This window comes from Hypanus sabinus, chromosome 11 (genome assembly GCF_030144855.1).
Source record: "Hypanus sabinus isolate sHypSab1 chromosome 11, sHypSab1.hap1, whole genome shotgun sequence".
In the NCBI taxonomy this organism is placed as follows: domain Eukaryota; kingdom Metazoa; phylum Chordata; class Chondrichthyes; order Myliobatiformes; family Dasyatidae; genus Hypanus; species Hypanus sabinus.
In genome coordinates this window covers 105,037,027-105,059,595 of record NC_082716.1, presented here as the reverse complement: position 1 = coordinate 105,059,595, position 22,569 = coordinate 105,037,027, and the positions used below count along the sequence as shown (strand labels likewise).

The 22,569-nt window shown below is 48.8% G+C and overlaps 1 protein-coding gene across 3 annotated transcripts in view; it reads right to left on the bottom strand.

Moving 5' to 3' along the window:
• The window catches only part of LOC132402246 (pleckstrin homology domain-containing family G member 2-like), a 266,962-nt gene that overhangs the window by 51,761 nt on the left and 192,632 nt on the right, over positions 1-22,569 (bottom strand). For all 3 annotated transcript variants that reach the window (XM_059985016.1, XM_059985015.1, XM_059985017.1), the window contains one exon: positions 10,711-10,811. In XM_059985016.1, coding sequence (XP_059840999.1) covers positions 10,711-10,811 — 101 coding nt within the window. The remainder of the gene's footprint in view (positions 1-10,710; positions 10,812-22,569) is intronic.

Below are 22,569 nucleotides of genomic sequence, written 5' to 3'. Positions count from 1 at the left end.
AATGTGATGAGGATGGGGGGTGGGAGATGGACTTTCCTCAGCCTTTGCAGAAAGTAGAGACGCTGCTGGGCTTTCTTTGCTATGGAGCTGGTGTTGAGGGACCAGGTGAGATTCTCCATCAGGTGAACACCAAGAAGTTTGGTGCTCTTAACAATCTCTGCCGAGAAGCCGTCAGGTAGTGCAAGTCAGGTCCGGATATTTGGAAGGTACGGCCCAGATCCGGGTCAGGATCCGTTCAGCAGTCTTATCACAGTTGGAAGGAAGCTGTTCCCAAATCTGGCTTTACGAATCTTCAAGCTCCTGAACCTTCTCCCGGAGGGAAGGAGGACAAAAATTGTTTTGGCTGGGTGGGTCGTGTTCTTGAATATCCTGGCAGCACTGCTCCAACAGCGTGCGGTGTAAAGTGAGTCCAAGGATGGAAGATTGGTTTGTGTGATGTACTGGGCTATGTAATATCTAGCAATGTCTGTGTAAATCTTCAGAAAGCCACAACCACCAGAATGGTCCAAAAGTTCCTAGCAATTGAGTGTGTTTGGCTATGTCCCTACCTCAGGTTTTACTAGCTTGAGCTGAGGAAAAAAACAAATAAATAAATAAGCAATAAATATTGAGAACATGAGATGAAAGGTCCTTGAAAGTAAGTCTGTAAGTTATGAGAACAGTTCAGTGTTGGGGTGGGTGAAATTAACCCTTCTGGTTCAAAAGCCTGATGATTGAGGGGTAATAATCTTCCTGAATTTGGTGGTATGAGTCCTAAGGTTTCAAAGATTCAAAGAACATTTATTATCAAAGTACGTACGCAGTATCCAACCCTGGTTCGTCTTCCCACAGACAGCCACAAAACAAAGAAACACCATGGAGCCCACACAAAGAAAAACATCAAACACCCAACGTGCAAAAAAAAGAGCAAATCGCACAACAGCAAAGACACACATGTACAAAGGAAACTTCAGAGTCGATTAAACAGTCTAGGAATGTTCAGTTCAATTTAGCACTGTGTCATGTGTTGGCTACAGACCACAGAGTCAAGTCTGCTCCAGCATTCACAGTAAAACAACAGAAAACCCATAATAATCACTAAATAAGGGATAAATATCGAGAACATGAGATGAAGGGTCCTTGAAAGTGAGTCCATTGGTTGTGGGAACAGTTCAGTGATGGGGTGAGTGAAGTTATCCCCTTTGGTCCAGGAGCCTGATGGTTGAGGGGTAATAACTGTTCCTGAACCTGGTGGTGTGGGACCTGTGGCTCATTGTGGTGAGTGAAGTTATCCACACTGGTTCAGGAGCCTGATGGTTGTGAGGTAATAACTGTTCCTGAACCTGTTGGTGTGGGACCTGAGGCTCATTTTGGTGAGTGAAGTTATCCACACTGGTTCAGGAGCCTGATGGTTGTGGGGTAATAACTGTTCCTGAACCTGGTGGTGTGGGACCTGAGGCTCATTTTGGTGAGTGAAGTTATCCACACTGGTTCAGGAGCCTGATGGTTGTGGGGTGATAACTGTTCCTGAACCTGGTGGTGTGGGTCCTGAGGCTCTTGTACCTTCTCCCCGATGACAGCAGCAAGAAGAGAGCGTGTCCTGGATGGTGGGGGTCTGCGATGATGGAGCAGTTACCACAACGCACTGTCCAGCTGCAGGAGCTCTTTGTGCAAAAATTACTGCCTATCTTCTATGTGCAACACTGATCGTCCGAACCTGGGACTAGCGTCCGGGGATGAAATACTCTGAAGAAGTTCGGCATTCTCGTCCCTAGTCCGCTTAGAGGCTCTGGTCTAGACTGAGATCTATCTGCTGGTTGAGTGGAGTCACAGCAAGAGCCTGGCACTCATTGTCAGTAAGACCAAAGAGCAGTTTCAAGTTCCTGGGTATCAGTATCTCTGAGGATCTGTCCTGGACCCAACACATCGACGCAGCTACAAAGAAGGCACGACAGCCGCTGTACTTCATCAGGAGTTTGAGGAGGTTGGAAAGTCACCTAAAACACTTGCAAACTTCTGCAGATGTACCGTGGCGAGATTTCTAACAGGCTGCATCACCGTCCGGCGCAGAGAGGCTACTGTACAGGGTCAAAATAAGGTGTAAAGTTGTAAAATCAGTCAGTTCCATCGTGGGCACGAGCCTCCGCAGCATTCAGGACATTTTCAAGGGGCAAACACGAGGAAATCTTCAGATGCCGGAAAATCAAACAACACACACAGAATGCTGATGGAACACAGCAGGCCAGGCAGCATCTATAGGTTTAAAAATCTCTTACTATCTTTCCTTTCAGTTAGTCCTGACGAAGGGTCTCGGCCTGAAATGTCGATGGTGCTTCTCCCTATAGATGCTGCCTGGCCTGCTGTGTTCCACCAGCATTTTGTGTGTGTTGCTTGAAAAAGGGGATGTGTTGGGAAAGTGCACAGGGAACGGAGTCAGCCGTGGTGTTATTGAAGGGTGGGAGAGGATCGAGGGGCAGATCACCCTCCTGTTTATGTCCCTAATGGTATGGTAGCACAGTGGTGTGCGTAATGCTCTACAGCACCGGCAACCAGACGTGTCGGACCTCATCTGCTCCCTCACCGCCAACTGTCCTCATCTCCATCAGAAGATCAAAGTAAATTTATTATCAAGCTACATACGAGTCACCATATTCTGGTGGGAATTCGGAGTAAATACAAAGAAGCACGATAGAATCAAAGAAAAACTGCAAATATTGTGCAAATACAAAAATGTAATAATAATTGTTAGCACTAATTTTGAGAGGTCTAGAATACAAAGGAAAAGATATAAAGCTGGCTGAGGCTTCATAAAGCATTGGTCAAACTGACCTCAGAGAGCTGTAAGCAGTTTTGGGCCCCTTTTCTAAGAAAGCAACACACACACAAAATGCTGGAGGAACTCAGCAGGTCAGACAGTGTCAATGGTCAGAGTAACACACACAAAATGCTGGAGGAACTCGGCAGGTCAGACAGTGTCTATGGTCAGAGTAACACACACAAAATGCTGGAGGAACTCAGCAGGTCAGACAGTGTCAATGGACAGAGTAACACACACAAAATGCTGGAGGAACTCAGCAGGTCAGACAGTGTCTATGGACAGAGTAACACACACAAAATGCTGGAGGAACTCGGCAGGTCAGGCAGCGTCCATGGTCGACACTTCGGGCTGGAAGTAAGGGGAAAGACGCCAGAATAAAAAGATGGGTGATGGTGAAGGAGGCTAGCTGTAAGGTGAAGTCAGGTGGGGGGGGGGGGGGGGAAGGGCTGGAGAGGGAACAGGATGGGAGAGGAGAGTGGATCATAGGAGAAAAGGAAGGAGGAGAGGACCCAGGGGGAGATAATAGTAAGGTGAGAAGAAGTAAAAGGTCAGAGTGGGGAATAAAGGAAGTGGGAGGGGAAATTGTTCACTGTGAGGATAAATCCATATTCATGGAGGCCACCCAGATGGAAAATAAGGTGTTGCTCCTTCACCCTGACAATAGACTCATCCTGGCACGTGGAGGCCATGGGCCAACATGTCAGAACAAGAATGGGAATAGGAATTAAAATGTTCAGCCATTGGGAAGTTGGCAAGTGGAGCAGAGCTGCTTGATGAAGTGGTTCCCCAATTTATGATGCGTCTCACTAATGTAGACCAGACTGCAATAGGAGCACCAGACTCTCATAGCCACCCAGCGCTTTCACCTGTCCTCTACTCTCAAGATAATCCACGGCCTCCTCTACTCTCAAGATAATCCACGGCCTCCTCTACTCTCAAGATAATCCACGGCCTCCTCTACTCTCAAGATAATCCACGGCCTCCTCTACTCTCAAGATAATCCACGGCCTCCTCTACTCTCAAGATAATCCACGGCCTCCTCTACTCTCAAGATAATCCACGGCCTCCTCTACTCTCAAGATAATCCACGGCCTCCTCTACTCTCAAGATAATCCACGGCCTCCTCTACTCTCAAGATAATCCACGGCCTCCTCTACTCTCAAGATAATCCACGGCCTCCTCTACTCTCAAGATAATCCACGGCCTCCTCTACTCTCAAGATAATCCACGGCCTCCTCTACTCCCAAGATAATCCACGGCCTCCTCTACTCTCAAGATAATCCATGGCCTCCTCTACTCTCAAGATAATCCATGGCCTCCTCTACTGTTAGATGCCTATTCCCATGCTGATATGTCTGTCCATGGCCTCCTCTACTATCAAGATGAAGCCACACTCAGGTTGGAGGAACAACACCTTATATACCGGCTGGGTAGCCTCCAACCTGCTGGCATGAACATTGACTTCTCTAACTTCTGTTAATGCCCCTCTTCCCCTTCTTACCCCATCCCTGATATATTTATCTATTATTTCCCCCTTCCCCCTTTTCTCTCTCTCTTTTTTCTCTTTCTGTCCCTCTCACAATCACTCCTTGCCTGCTCTCCATCTCCCTCTGGTGCTCCCCTCCCCCTTTCTTTCCCCTGAGGCCTCCCGTCCCATGATCCTTTCCCTTCTCCAGCTCTGTATCACTTTTGCCAATCACCCTTCCAGTTCTTAGCTTCATCCCTCCCCCTCCGGACCTCTCCTATCATTTTGGATCTCCCTCTCCCACTTTCAAATCTCTTACTATCTCTTCTTTCAGTTAGCCCTGACAGAGGGTCTCAGCCCAAAACATCGACTGTACTTCTTCCTATAGATGCTGCCTGGCCTGCTGCGTTCCACCAGCATTTTGTGTGTGTTGCGTGGTTTCACCTGTCTGGGGCCCTGAATGGAGGTGAGGAAGGAGGAGAATGGGCAGCTGTAGCACTTAGCCTGTTGCAGGGATGAGAAAGGATGTGTTGAAATTGGAGATGATCCTGAGGAGGTTCACTAGAATAACCCCAGGAATGAAAGGGTTAAGATATCAGGAGTGTTTAATGGCTCTTTAGAACAGATATGAGGAGGAACTTCATTAGCCAGAGGGTAGTGGAATTCATTGCCACAAATTGCTGTGGAGGATAAGTCATTGTGTATATTTAAAGTGGAGGTTGGTAGGTTCTTGATTAATCAGGGTGTCAAAGATTACGGGGAGAAGGCAGGAAAATGGAGTTGAGAGGAGCAATAAGTCAGCCACAATGGAATGACGGAGTAGACTTGATGGGCTGAATGGCCTAATTGTGCTCTTATGTCTCATGGTCTTCTGCTCTCTGCAGCACCACCAGCTCAAAGGTCCTAAGTCACCTGGGCCAGATGGACTACATCCCAGAGCCCTGAGAGAGGTTGCTGAAGAGATAACGGATGCATTGATCATGATCTTTCAAGGATCACTTGATTCTGGCATGGTCCCAGAGGACTGGAAAATTGCAAATGTCACACTGCTCTTTAAGAAGGGAGGAAGACAAAAGAAAGGAATTATAGGCCAGTAATTGAGAAACTCTTGAAGTCTATTATTAATGATGAAGTTTCAAGGTATTTGGAGACTAATGATAAAGTAAGTCAAAGTCAGCATGGATTCTGTAAAGGGAAATCTTGCCTGACTAATCTGTTAGAGTTCTTCGAGGAAATAACAAAAGGTGGACAAAGAGGAGGTGATGGATGTAATTTACTTGGATTTTCAGAAGGCCTTTGAAAAGGTGCCACACGTGAGGCTACCTAACAAGACAAAATCCCATGGAATAGCAGGAAAGATACCGGCATGGATAGAGGAATGGCTGACAGGCAGGAGGCAGTGAGTGGGAATAAAAGAGACCTTTTCTGGTTGGCTGCTGGTGACTAGTGGTGTTCCTCAGGGGTCAGTATTGGGACCGCTACTTTTCACATTGTTTGTCAGTGATTTGGATAATGGAATTGATGGCTTTGTCGCAAAATCTGTGGATGATACGAAGACAGGTGGAGGAGCAGGTAGTGCTGAGGAAGCAATGTAATGGCAGCAGGACTTAGACAAATTGGAGGAATGGACAAAAAAGTGGCAGATGGAATACAGTGTTGTGAAATGTATGTATGATAATGTATTTTGGTAAAAGGAACAGTAGTGCAGACTGTTATCTAAATGGGGAGAAGGTTCAAACATCAGAGGTGCAGAGGGACTTAGGAGTCCTTGTGCAAAACTCCCAGAAGGTAAATTTACAGGTTGAGTCTGTGGTAAAGAAGACAAATGCAACGTTGGCATTTATTTCAAGAGGAATAAAATATAAAAACAAGGAGTTAATGCTGAAGCTTTATAACACACTAGTAATGCAGCATTTGGAGTATTGTCAACAGTTTTGGGCCCCTTATTGCGGAAAGAATAAACTATCATTGGAGAGGGTCCAGAGGAGGTTCATGAGGATGATTCCAGGAATGAAGGGGTTAACATATGAAGAGTGTTTGGCAGCTTTTGGCCTGAACTCACTGCAACTTATAAGAATAAGTGGGGATCTGATTGAAACCTACCAAATGTTGAAAGGACCAGATAGGGTAGGTGTGGAGAGGACGTTTCCTACAGTGGGGATATCCAGAACTAGAGGGCACTGCCACAAAACTGAGGGGCAACCCTTTAGGAATTTTTTAGCCAGAGATTTAGTGAATCTGTGGAATGCTCTGCCATAGCCTGCAGTGGAGTGGGTATATTTAAGATAGAAGTTGATGGTTTCCTGATTGGGTCAGGGCATCAAAGGATATGGCGAGAAGGCAGGTGTGAGAGGTTGAGTCGGATCTGGGATCAGCCACGTTGGAACAGTGGAGCAGACTCGATGGTCTAAGTGGCCTAATTCTGCTCCTATGTCTTGTTGGGTTAAAAAATCAGGGCAGGAAAACCACTGCCTTTCCTACAGATGAGAGACTGCTGTTTTGTGACGCTCAGGGAACCCTGCAGATTCCAGAGCGTGTAACGTTCTCAAATTTTATTTGTGGACCTTTTCAAAGGTTTTAGCCCAGAGGGGTTGTAAAAGAGTCCAGCTCTGCAAAAGCAGCTTAAGTCGTTTCACGGGGAATGCTCCAGGAACCCTTGTCAAATTACCATCTGCCTTGAGAAGTAGCCCCTTGAACTGTGGGATGTGGGAGGCCTCAGACAACTAAAAATCAGGTTTACTGTATGGTTCTCAGACAGTTTCATTCTGTTTCATTTTGGACCTTTTCTTGGCTGGAACAAGCAGGAAAGGAAGGCACGGTATCTTGGCGGCTGGAATAACGCTTTGCAGCGCCAGTGCTCGGCAACCCGGGTTCAATTCCCTCCGCTGCCTGTAAGGGGATTCTACATCCTCTCCGTGACCGTGCTGGGTTTCCTCCCACGGACCAAAGTCCTACCCGTCAGAGCTAGAAAGGCGTGGGCATGCTACGTTGGTGCCAGAATCACGGCGACACTCATGGACTGTCCCCAGCACGCCCTCGGTCGTTGAAGCAAAACGACACACTTCGTTCCGTTTTGATTAGCTTGTGACAAGTAAAGCCGGCCTTTGAATGCGGCCTGACGAAGTGGCCTGCGAGGCCTCAGACCCGACACAGACTGCTTCATTCACCTCCTTCGCCCCTTCGGCCACAAAGAGTGGGATTCCCCATTTCAATTCTACCTCACGCTCCCGTTCCGGCATGTCAGTCCAAGGCCTCCTACAGTGTCACGATGAGGACACACACAGGGTGAAGGAGCAACGCTGGGTAGCCTCAAACCTGTTGGCACGAACATCGATTTCTCGAACTTCCCACCCCCCCCTTCACCATTCCTGTTTGCATTTCCCTCTCTCACCTTACCTGCCCATCTCTTCCCCGATGCTCCTCCCCCTTCCCTGTGGTCCATGGTCTCCTGTCCGCTCCTATCAGACTCCCCTTCTCCTGCACTTCATCAACTTCCCAGCTCTTCCACCTCTTCCGGTTCCACCTATCACCCACCATCTTGTACTTCTTCCATCCCTCCCTCCACCTCCTCATTCTGACTTCTCACTTTTTTTTTTCCAGTCCTAATGAAGGGTCTCGGCCCAAAACGAAGACCGTTTTTTCCCCTCTGTAGATGCTTCCTGACCTGCTGAGAGCTTCCAGCACACTGTGTGCGGGAGGCCTCGGACAACTAAAAATCAGGTTTACAGTACGGTTCTCAGACACTTTCATTCTGTCTCCTTTCGGTCCTCTCATTGGCCTGAACAAGAGTCACACATCATGGAAGGAGGATATTGGACAACACGGTGGTCCACCCCATAGGGGAGCGTCGCCTCCAGCCCCAGTGACCCAGGGACAATGCTGACAGTTCCAGTCACCCGGCTGTAGCAAGGACATCTTTAAACGAGATAGGGCGCAGAAAAGATTCAAGGGGAAATTACTGTGACTGAGGAGACTGAGCTCTATGGAGAGATTGGACTGAATTAGGCTGGGACTATTGTCTCTGGATCACTGGAGGTCGACGTGTGACCTTAGTGATTCGTAGAGGTTCATTTCCAGTCAGTCACCCTATGTACAGACACTCCCATGTCAGGCATCTCCCTACGTACAGACACTCCCGTGTCAGGCGACTCCCTACATACAGACACTCCCATGTCAGGCGTCTCCCTACATACAGACACTCCCGTGTCAGGCGTCGCCCTACATACAGACACTCCCGTGTCAGGCGTCTCCCTACATACAGACACTCCCGTGTCAGGCGTCTCCCTACATACAGACACTCCCGTGTCAGGCGTCTCCCTACATACAGACACTCCCGTGTCAGGCGTCTCCCTACGTTCAGGCACTCCCGTGTCAGGTGTCGCCCTACATACAGACACTCCCGTGTCAGGCGTCTCCCTACGTTCAGACACACCCGTGTCAGGCGTCACCCTACATACAGACACTCCCCTGTCAGGCATTTCCCTACATACAGACACTCCCCTGTCAGGCATTTCCCTACATACAGACACTCCCGTGTCAGGCGTAGCCCTACATACTGACACTCCCATGTCAGGCGTCTCCCTACGTTCAGACACACCCGTGTCAGGCGTCACCCTACATACAGACACTCCCCTGTCAGGCATTTCCCTACATACAGACACTCCCGTGTCAGGCGTAGCCCTACATACTGACACTCCCGTGTCAGGCATTTCCCTACATACAGACACTCCCGTGTCAGGCATCTCCCTACGTACAGACACTTCCATGTCAGGCGTCTCCGTACGTACAGACACTCCCATGTCAGGCATCTCCCTACGTACAGACACTCCCGTGTCAGGCGTCTCCCTACGTACAGACACTCCCGTGTCAGGCATCTCCCTACGTACAGACACTCCCATGTCAGGCGTCTCCGTACGTACAGACACTCCCATGTCAGGCATCTTCCTACGTACAGACACTCCCCTGTCAGGCGTCGCCCTACGTACAGACACTCCCGTATCAGGCGTCCCCCTACGTTCAGACACTCCGTGTCAGGCATCTCCCTACGTAGAGACACTCCCGTCTCAGGCGTCTCCCTACGTACAGACTCTCCCATGTCAGGCGTCTCCCTACGTTCAGACACTCCCGTGTCAGGCGTCGCCCTACGTACTGACACTCCGGTGTCAGGCGTCTCCCTACGTACAGGCACTCCCGTGTCAGGCGTCGCCCTACGTTCAGACATTCTCGTGTCAGGCGTCGCCCTACATTCAGACACTCCCGTGTCAGGCGTCGCCCTACGTACAGACATTCCCGTGTCAGGCATCTCCCTACGTACAGGCACTCCCGTGTCAGGCGTCGCCCTACGTGCAGACATTCTCGTGTCAGGCGTCGCCCTACGTTCAGACACTTCCGTGTCAGGCGTCACCCTACGTTCAGACACTCCGTGTCAGGCGTCTCCCTACGTAGAGTCACTCCCGTCTCAGGCGTCGCCCAACGTACAGACACTCCCGTGTCAGGCATCTCCCTACGTACAGACACTCCCGTGTCAGGCGTCGCCCTAAGTACAGACACTCCCGTATCAGGCGTCACCCTACGTACAGACACTCCCGTGTCAGGCGTCTCCCTACGTACAGACACTCCCGTGTCAGGCGTCGCCCTAAGTACAGACACTCCCGTATCAGGCGTCACCCTACGTACAGACACTCCCGTGTCAGGCGTCTCCCTACGTACAGACACTCCCGTGTCAGGCATCTCCCTACGTACAGACACTCCCGTATCAGGCGTCACCCTACGTACAGACACTCCCGTGTCAGGCGTCTCCCTACGTACAGACACTCCCGTGACAGGCGTCGCCCTAAGTACAGACACTCCCCTATCAGGCGTCTCCCTACGTACAGACACTCCCGTGTCAGGCGTCACCCTACGTACAGAGTGTGACAGGGTGGAGAGGCGTCTCTACCAAAGGAGGTGTAACGTGCTCTTTCCCTCCGCTCGCCTGCAGGTCACCCTTAGACAAGGTGTAGCACCTGTTTAGGCCCCCCCCCCCCCCCCACGCCCCACACAGAATGAACGAACAAACCCGTGGGGAATCCTGGGACGGTGCCGGAGATCCCATTCATTACCTGGGCAGGGCAGCAGAGGGCGCTATTGTCAGTGCAACACTATTACAGGCCATAGAGTAAAGAGTTGAGTCAAGAGTTCAATTCAAACATCATTTGTCAGGAGTTTGTACACCTGACCTGAAAACGCATGGGTTTCCTCCCACAGTACAACGATGGTTGGTGGGTTGGAGGTTGTAAGCTCTCCAGTCATTAGGCTGGGGTGAAGTCATGGAAGTGGGTCAAAGGGCTGGAACAGCCTACTCTGCACTGTACGTCTGGGTAAAAATGTACTCAAAGTGTGAACCAGGGTCTCTGTCCCCACCCCCCTCGGTCACATGGCCGTTAGTAACTCCAACCCGGAGACCCACCTGTTGAACTGGTAGATGTCCTCAACGTTGCAAAACAAGGTGTTTACTTCATCCGGCTGGAGGGGCAGTTCTCCACAGTCAATGATGCAGCCCAGGTAATCCTGTTCGCACAGAAACACAGTGTGAGTCATCCCCCTGGCAAACGACAACAGCAACGTCTCAGGTCACTGCCCACAAGCTACTCACTACACAGATTAACATCAGACCGTGCCGAATCCGCCACAGAACTTCCCTAATACCCCAGTGTACCTGTCCCTGGACTGGCACCAAACTCCATTCCACTGGTCCCAGACTGACACGGTACCCCATTGCACCAGTCCAAGGGCATACACCGTACCCCAGTATACCTGTCCGTATACTGACACCGTATGCCATTGTACCTATCCCGAACTACCACCGAACCTCATTCTACTGGTCCCCAGAATGACACCGTACCGATTGTATCTGTCCCAATACTGGCCCCGTAACCCATTGTACCTGTCCCGGACTGACATTATATCCCATTGTACCTGCACCAGACTGACATTATACCCCATTGACCCTGTCCGCAGACTGACATTATATCCCATTGTACCTGTCCCCAGACTGACATTATATCCCATTGTACCTGTCCAGGGACTTACATTATATCCCATTGTACCTGTGCCGAGACTGACACTGTAAACCACTGTACCTGTCCAGGGACTGACATTATATCCTATTATACCTGTCCCCAGACTGACATTATATCCCATTGTCCCTGTCCCCAGACTGACATTATACCCCACTGTACATGTCTCTGGACTGACATTATACCCCATTGTCCCTGTCCCCAGACTGACATTATATCCCATTTTCCCTGTCCCCAGACTGACATTATACCCCATTGTACCTGACTCTGGACTGACATTATATCCCATTGTCCCTGTCCCCAGACTGACATTATATCCCATTGTCCCTGTCCCCAGACTGACATTATACCCCATGGTACCTGACTCTGGACTGACATTATATCCCATTGTCCCTGTCCCCAGACTAACATTATATCCCATTGCCCCTCTCCCCAGACTGACATTATACCCCATTGTACCTGTCCCCAGACTGACATTATATCCCATTGTCCCTGTCCCCAGACTGACATTATAATCCATTTTCCCTGTCCACAAACTGACATTATATCCCATTGTCCCTGTCTCTGGACTGACATTATATCCCATTGTACCTGTCCCCAGACTAACATTATACCCCATTGTACCTGTCCCCAGACTGACATTATATCCAATTGTCCCTGTCCCCAGACTGACATTCTCTCCCATTGCACCTGTCCCCAGACTGACATTATACCTCATTGTCCCTGTCCCTGGACTGACATTATACCCCATTTTCCCTGTCCCCAGACTAACATTATACCCCATTGTACCTGTCCCCAGACTGACATTATATCCCATTGTCCCTGTCCCTGGACTGGCATTATACTCCATTGTCCCTGTCCACAGACTGACATTATATCCCATTGTCCCTGTCCCCAGACTGCTATTATATCCCATTGACTCTGTCCCCAGACGGACATTATACCCCGTTGTACCTGTCCCCAGACTGACATCATCTCCCACTGCACCTGTCCCCAGACTGACATTATATCCCATTGTCCCTGTCCCCAGACTGCTATTATATCCCATTGTCCCTGTCCCCAGACTGACATTATATCCAATTATCCCTGTCCCCAGACTGACATTCTCTCCCATTGCACCTGTCCCCAGACTGACATTATACCTCATTGTCCCTGTCCCTGGACTGACATTATACCCCATTGTAGCTGACCCAGGACTGCTATTAAATCCCATTGACTCTGTCCCCAGACGGACATTATACCCCGTTGTACCTGTCCCCAGACTGACATTATACCCCATTGTCCCTGTCCCTGGACTGACATTATACCCCATTTTCCCTGTCCCCAGACTGTCATTATACACCATTTTCACTGTCCCCAGACTGTCATAATATCCCACTGTCCCGGTCCCTGGACTGACATTATATCCCATTGTCCCTGTCCCCAGACTGACATTATATCCCATTGTCCCTGTCCCCAGACTGACATTATACCCCATTGTACCTGACTCTGGACTGACATTATATCCCATTGTCCCTGTCCCCAGATTGACATTATACCCCATTCTACCTGTCCCCAGACTGACATTATATCCCATTGTCCCTGTCCCCAGACTGACATTATAATCCATTTTCCCTGTCCACAGACTGACATTATATCCCATTGTCCCTGTCTCTCGACTGACATTATATCCCATTGTCCCTGTCTCTCGACTGACATTATATCCCATTGTACCTGTCCCCAGACTAACATTATACTCCATTGTCCCTGTCCGCAGACTGACATTATATCCCATTGTCCCTGTCCCCAGACTGCTATTATATCCCATTGACTCTGTCCCCAGACGGACATTATACCCCGTTGTACCTGTCCCCAGACTGACATTATCTCCCATTGCACCTATCCCCAGACTGACATTATACCCCATTGTCCCTGTCCCCAGACTGCTATTATATCCCATTGTCCCTGTCCCCAGAGTGACATTATATCCAATTGTCCCTGTCCCCAGACTGACATTATCTCCCATTGCACCTGTCCCCAGACTGACATTATACCCCATTGTACCTGACTCTGGAGTGACGTTATATCCCATTGTCCCTGTCCCCAGACTGACATTATACACCATTTTCCCTGTCCCCAGACTGTCATAATATCCCACTGTCCCGGTCCCTGGACTGACATTATATCCCATTGTCCCTGTCCCCAGACTGACATTATATCCCATTGTCCCTGTCCCCAGACTGACATTATACCCCACTGTACCTGTCTCTGGACTGACATTATACCCCATTGTCCCTGTCCCCAGACTGACATTATATCCCATTTTCCCTGTCCCCAGACTAACATTATACCCCATTGTACCTGACTCTGGACTGACATTATATCCCATTGTCCATGTCCCCAGACTGACATTATATCCCATTGTCCCTGTCCCCAGACTGACATTATACCCCATTGTACCTGACTCTGGACTGACATTATATCCCATTGTCCCTGTCCCCAGACTGACATTATACCCCATTCTACCTGTCCCCAGACTGACATTATATCCCATTGTCCCTGTCCCCAGACTGACATTATAATCCATTTTCCCTGTCCACAGACTGACATTATATCCCATTGTCCCTGTCTCTGGACTGACATTATATCCCATTGTCCCTGTCTCTCGACTGACATTATATCCCATTGTACCTGTCCCCAGACTAACATTATACTCCATTGTCCCTGTCCGCAGACTGACATTATATCCCATTGTCCCTGTCTCTCGACTGACATTATACCCCATTGTACCTGTCCCCAGACTAACATTATACTCCATTGTCCCTGTCCGCAGACTGACATTATATCCCATTGTCCCTGTCCCTAGACTGGCATTATACTCCATTGTCCCTGTCCGCAGACTGACATTATATCCCATTGTCCCTGTCCCCAGACTGCTATTATATCCCATTGACTCTGTCCCCAGACGGACATTATACCCCGTTGTACCTGTCCCCAGACTGACATTATCTCCCATTGTACCTGTCCCCAGACTGCTATTATATCCCATTGTCCCTGTCCCCAGACTGACATTATATCCAATTGTCCCTGTCCCCAGACTGACATTCTCTCCCATTGCACCTGTCCCCAGACTGACATTATACCTCATTGTCCCTGTCCCTGGACTGACATTATATCCCATTGTTCCTGTCCGCAGACTGATATTATACCCCTTTGTCCCTGTCCCTGGACTGACATTATACCCCATTGTACCTGACCCAGGATTGCTATTAAATCCCATTGACTCTGTCCCCAGACGGACATTATACCCCGTTATACCTGTCCCCAGACTGACATTATACCCCACTGTACCTGCCCCTGGACTGACATTAAAACCCATTCTCGCTGTCCCCATACGGACATTATACCCCATTGTTCCTGTCCCCAGACTGACATTATATCCCATTGTACCTGTCCCCAGACTGACATTATACACCACTGTACCTACCCCTGGACTGACATTATATCCCATTCTTGCTGTCCACAGACGGACATTATACCCCATTGTCCCTGTCCCCAGACTGACATTATATCCCATTGTCCCTGTCCCTGGACTGACATTATACCCCATTGTTCCTGTCCCCAGACTGACATTATATCCCACTGTACCTGTCTCTGGACTGACATTATATCCAATTGTCCCTGTCCCCAGACTGACATTCTCTCCCATTGCACCTGTCCCCAGACTGACATTATACCTCATTGTCCCTGTCCCTGGACTGACATTATATCCCATTGTTCCTGTCCGCAGACTGATATTATACCCCTTTGTCCCTGTCCCTGGACTGACATTATACCCCATTGTACCTGACCCAGGATTGCTATTAAATCCCATTGACTCTGTCCCCAGACGGACATTATACCCCGTTGTACCTGTCCCCAGACTGACATTATACCCCATTGTCCCTGTCCCTGGACTGACATTATACCCCATTTTCCCTGTCCCCAGACAGTCATTATACACCACTGTCCCTGTCCCCAGACTGTCATAATATCCCACTGTCCCGGTCCCTGGACTTACATTATATCCCATTGTACCTGTGCCGAGACTGACACTGTAAACCACTGTACCTGTCCAGGGACTGACATTATATCCTATTATACCTGTCCCCAGACTGACATTATATCCCATTGTCCCTGTCCCCAGACTGACATTATACCCCACTGTACATGTCTCTGGACTGACATTATACCCCATTGTCCCTGTCCCCAGACTGACATTATATCCCATTTTCCCTGTCCCCAGACTGACATTATACCCCATTGTACCTGACTCTGGACTGACATTATATCCCATTGTCCCTGTCCCCAGACTGACATTATATCCCATTGTCCCTGTCCCCAGACTGACATTATACCCCATGGTACCTGACTCTGGACTGACATTATATCCCATTGTCCCTGTCCCCAGACTAACATTATATCCCATTGCCCCTCTCCCCAGACTGACATTATACCCCATTGTACCTGTCCCCAGACTGACATTATATCCCATTGTCCCTGTCCCCAGACTGACATTATAATCCATTTTCCCTGTCCACAAACTGACATTATATCCCATTGTCCCTGTCTCTGGACTGACATTATATCCCATTGTACCTGTCCCCAGACTAACATTATACCCCATTGTACCTGTCCCCAGACTGACATTATATCCAATTGTCCCTGTCCCCAGACTGACATTCTCTCCCATTGCACCTGTCCCCAGACTGACATTATACCTCATTGTCCCTGTCCCTGGACTGACATTATACCCCATTTTCCCTGTCCCCAGACTAACATTATACCCCATTGTACCTGTCCCCAGACTGACATTATATCCCATTGTACCTGTCCCCAGACTGACATTATATCCCATTGTCCCTGTCCCCAGACTGCTATTATATCCCATTGACTCTGTCCCCAGACGGACATTATACCCCGTTGTACCTGTCCCCAGACTGACATCATCTCCCACTGCACCTGTCCCCAGACTGACATTATATCCCATTGTCCCTGTCCCCAGACTGCTATTATATCCCATTGTCCCTGTCCCCAGACTGACATTATATCCAATTATCCCTGTCCCCAGACTGACATTCTCTCCCATTGCACCTGTCCCCAGACTGACATTATACCTCATTGTCCCTGTCCCTGGACTGACATTATACCCCATTGTAGCTGACCCAGGACTGCTATTAAATCCCATTGACTCTGTCCCCAGACGGACATTATACCCCGTTGTACCTGTCCCCAGACTGACATTATACCCCATTGTCCCTGTCCCTGGACTGACATTATACCCCATTTTCCCTGTCCCCAGACTGTCATTATACACCATTTTCACTGTCCCCAGACTGTCATAATATCCCACTGTCCCGGTCCCTGGACTGACATTATATCCCATAGTCCCTGTCCCCAGACTGACATTATATCCCATTGTCCCTGTCCCCAGACTGACATTATACCCCATTGTACCTGACTCTGGACTGACATTATATCCCATTGTCCCTGTCCCCAGATTGACATTATACCCCATTCTACCTGTCCCCAGACTGACATTATATCCCATTGTCCCTGTCCCCAGACTGACATTATAATCCATTTTCCCTGTCCACAGACTGACATTATATCCCATTGTCCCTGTCTCTCGACTGACATTATATCCCATTGTCCCTGTCTCTCGACTGACATTATATCCCATTGTACCTGTCCCCAGACTAACATTATACTCCATTGTCCCTGTCCGCAGACTGACATTATATCCCATTGGCCCTGTCCCCAGACTGCTATTATATCCCATTGACTCTGTCCCCAGACGGACATTATACCCCGTTGTACCTGTCCCCAGACTGACATTATCTCCCATTGCACCTATCCCCAGACTGACATTATACCCCATTGTCCCTGTCCCCAGACTGCTATTATATCCCATTGTCCCTGTCCCCAGAGTGACATTATATCCAATTGTCCCTGTCCCCAGACTGACATTATCTCCCATTGCACCTGTCCCCAGACTGACATTATACCCCATTGTACCTGACTCTGGAGTGACGTTATATCCCATTGTCCCTGTCCCCAGACTGACATTATACACCATTTTCCCTGTCCCCAGACTGTCATAATATCCCACTGTCCCGGTCCCTGGACTGACATTATATCCCATTGTCCCTGTCCCCAGACTGACATTATATCCCATTGTCCCTGTCCCCAGACTGACATTATACCCCACTGTACCTGTCTCTGGACTGACATTATACCCCATTGTCCCTGTCCCCAGACTGACATTATATCCCATTTTCCCTGTCACCAGACTAACATTATACCCCATTGTACCTGACTCTGGACTGACATTATATCCCATTGTCCATGTCCCCAGACTGACATTATATCCCATTGTCCCTGTCCCCAGACTGACATTATACCCCATTGTACCTGACTCTGGACTGACATTATATCCCATTGTCCCTGTCCCCAGACTGACATTATACCCCATTCTACCTGTCCCCAGACTGACATTATATCCCATTGTCCCTGTCCCCAGACTGACATTATAATCCATTTTCCCTGTCCACAGACTGACATTATATCCCATTGTCCCTGTCTCTGGACTGACATTATATCCCATTGTCCCTGTCTCTCGACTGACATTATATCCCATTGTACCTGTCCCCAGACTAACATTATACTCCATTGTCCCTGTCCGCAGACTGACATTATATCCCATTGTCCCTGTCTCTCGACTGACATTATACCCCATTGTACCTGTCCCCAGACTAACATTATACTCCATTGTCCCTGTCCGCAGACTGACATTATATCCCATTGTCCCTGTCCCTAGACTGGCATTATACTCCATTGTCCCTGTCCGCAGACTGACATTATATCCCATTGTCCCTGTCCCCAGACTGCTATTATATCCCATTGACTCTGTCCCCAGACGGACATTATACCCCGTTGTACCTGTCCCCAGACTGACATTATCTCCCATTGTACCTGTCCCCAGACTGCTATTATATCCCATTGTCCCTGTCCCCAGACTGACATTATATCCAATTGTCCCTGTCCCCAGACTGACATTCTCTCCCATTGCACCTGTCCCCAGACTGACATTATACCTCATTGTCCCTGTCCCTGGACTGACATTATATCCCATTGTTCCTGTCCGCAGACTGATATTATACCCCTTTGTCCCTGTCCCTGGACTGACATTATACCCCATTGTACCTGACCCAGGATTGCTATTAAATCCCATTGACTCTGTCCCCAGACGGACATTATACCCCGTTATACCTGTCCCCAGACTGACATTATACCCCACTGTACCTGCCCCTGGACTGACATTATAACCCATTCTCGCTGTCCCCATACGGACATTATACCCCATTGTTCCTGTCCCCAGACTGACATTATATCCCATTGTACCTGTCCCCAGACTGACATTATACACCACTGTACCTACCCCTGGACTGACATTATATCCCATTCTTGCTGTCCACAGACGGACATTATACCCCATTGTCCCTGTCCCCAGACTGACATTATATCCCATTGTCCCTGTCCCTGGACTGACATTATACCCCATTGTTCCTGTCCCCAGACTGACATTATATCCCACTGTACCTGTCTCTGGACTGACATTATATCCAATTGTCCCTGTCCCCAGACTGACATTCTCTCCCATTGCACCTGTCCCCAGACTGACATTATACCTCATTGTCCCTGTCCCTGGACTGACATTATATCCCATTGTTCCTGTCCGCAGACTGATATTATACCCCTTTGTCCCTGTCCCTGGACTGACATTATACCCCATTGTACCTGACCCAGGATTGCTATTAAATCCCATTGACTCTGTCCCCAGACGGACATTATACCCCGTTGTACCTGTCCCCAGACTGACATTATACCCCATTGTCCCTGTCCCTGGACTGACATTATACCCCATTTTCCCTGTCCCCAGACAGTCATTATACACCACTGTCCCTGTCCCCAGACTGTCATAATATCCCACTGTCCCGGTCCCTGGACTGACATTATATCCCATTGTCCCTGTCCCCAGACTGACATTATATCCCATTGTCCCTGTCCCCAGACTGACATTATACCCCACTGTACCTGTCACTGGACTGACATTATACCCCATTGTACCTGTCCCCAGACTGACATTATATCCCATTTTCCCTGTCCCCAGACTAACATTATACCCCATTGTACCTGACTCTGGACTGACATTATATCCCATTGTCCATGTCCCCAGACTGACATTATATCCCATTGTCCCTGTCCCCAGACTGACATTATATCCCATTGTACCTGACTCTGGACTGACATTATATCCCATTGTCCCTGTCCCCAGACTGACATTATACCCCATTCTACCTGTCCCCAGACTGACATTATATCCCATTGTCCCTGTCCCCAGACTGACATTATAATCCATTTTCCCTGTCCACAGACTGACATTATATCCCATTGTCCCTGTCTCTGGACTGACATTATATCCCATTGTCCCTGTCTCTGGACTGACATTATATCCCATTGTACCTGTCCCCAGACTAACATTATACTCCATTGTCCCTGTCCGCAGACTGACATTATATCCCATTGTCCCTGTCCCCAGACTGACATTATATCCCATTGTCCCTGTCCCTGGACTGACATTATACCACGTTGTTCCTGTCCCCAGACTGACATTATATCCCAATGTATCTGTCCCCAGACTGACATTATACCCCATTCTCCCTGTCCCTGGACTGACATTATACCACATTGTTCCTGTCCCCAGACTGACATTATATCCCATTGTACCTGTCCCCAGACTGACATTATATCCCATTGTCCCTGTCCCTGGACTGACATTATACCACATTGTTCCTGTCCCCAGACTGACATTATATCCCATTGTTCCTGTCCCCAGACTGACATTATATCCCATTGTACCTGTCCCCAGACTGACATTATACACCACTGTACCTGTCCCCAGATTAACATTATATCCCAATGTACCTGTCCCTGGACTGACATTATATCCCATTGTACCTGTCCCTGGAATGACGTGATATCCCATTGACTCTGTCCCCAGATTGACATTACATCCCATTGTACCTGTACCCAAAGTGACATTATACCCCATTGTACCTGTCCCCAGAGTGACATTATACCCCATTGTACCTGTCCCCAGACTGACATTATACCCCACTGTACCTGTCCCTGGACTGGCATTATACCCCATTGTCCCTGTCCCCAGACTGACATTATATCCCATTGACTCTGTCCCCAGACTGACATTATACCCCATTGTCCCTGTCCCTGGACTGACATTATACCACATTGTTCCTGTCCCCAGACTGACATTATATCCCATTGTACCTGTCCCCAGACTGACATTATACCCCATTGTACCTGACCCAGGATTGCTATTAAATCCCATTGACTCTGTCCCCAGACGGACATTATACCCCGTTATACCTGTCCCCAGACTGACATTATACCCCACTGTACCTGCCCCTGGACTGACATTATAACCCATTCTCGCTGTCCCCATACGGACATTATACCCCATTGTTCCTGTCCCCAGACTGACATTATATCCCATTGTACCTGTCCCCAGACTGACATTATACACCACTGTACCTACCCCTGGACTGACATTATATCCCATTCTTGCTGTCCACAGACGGACATTATACCCCATTGTCCCTGTCCCCAGACTGACATTATATCCCATTGTCCCTGTCCCTGGACTGACATTATACCCCATTGTTCCTGTCCCCAGACTGACATTATATCCCACTGTACCTGTCTCTGGACTGACATTATATCCAATTGTCCCTGTCCCCAGACTGACATTCTCTCCCATTGCACCTGTCCCCAGACTGACATTATACCTCATTGTCCCTGTCCCTGGACTGACATTATATCCCATTGTTCCTGTCCGCAGACTGATATTATACCCCTTTGTCCCTGTCCCTGGACTGACATTATACCCCATTGTACCTGACCCAGGATTGCTATTAAATCCCATTGACTCTGTCCCCAGACGGACATTATACCCCGTTGTACCTGTCCCCAGACTGACATTATACCCCATTGTCCCTGTCCCTGGACTGACATTATACCCCATTTTCCCTGTCCCCAGACAGTCATTATACACCACTGTCCCTGTCCCCAGACTGTCATAATATCCCACTGTCCCGGTCCCTGGACTGACATTATATCCCATTGTCCCTGTCCCCAGACTGACATTATATCCCATTGTCCCTGTCCCCAGACTGACATTATACCCCACTGTACCTGTCACTGGACTGACATTATACCCCATTGTACCTGTCCCCAGACTGACATTATATCCCATTTTCCCTGTCCCCAGACTAACATTATACCCCATTGTACCTGACTCTGGACTGACATTATATCCCATTGTCCATGTCCCCAGACTGACATTATATCCCATTGTCCCTGTCCCCAGACTGACATTATATCCCATTGTACCTGACTCTGGACTGACATTATATCCCATTGTCCCTGTCCCCAGACTGACATTATACCCCATTCTACCTGTCCCCAGACTGACATTATATCCCATTGTCCCTGTCCCCAGACTGACATTATAATCCATTTTCCCTGTCCACAGACTGACATTATATCCCATTGTCCCTGTCTCTGGACTGACATTATATCCCATTGTCCCTGTCTCTGGACTGACATTATATCCCATTGTACCTGTCCCCAGACTAACATTATACTCCATTGTCCCTGTCCGCAGACTGACATTATATCCCATTGTCCCTGTCCCCAGACTGACATTATATCCCATTGTCCCTGTCCCTGGACTGACATTATACCACGTTGTTCCTGTCCCCAGACTGACATTATATCCCAATGTATCTGTCCCCAGACTGACATTATACCCCATTCTCCCTGTCCCTGGACTGACATTATACCACATTGTTCCTGTCCCCAGACTGACATTATATCCCATTGTACCTGTCCCCAGACTGACATTATATCCCATTGTCCCTGTCCCTGGACTGACATTATACCACATTGTTCCTGTCCCCAGACTGACATTATATCCCATTGTTCCTGTCCCCAGACTGACATTATATCCCATTGTACCTGTCCCCAGACTGACATTATACACCACTGTACCTGTCCCCAGATTAACATTATATCCCAATGTACCTGTCCCTGGACTGACATTATATCCCATTGTACCTGTCCCTGGAATGACGTGATATCCCATTGAC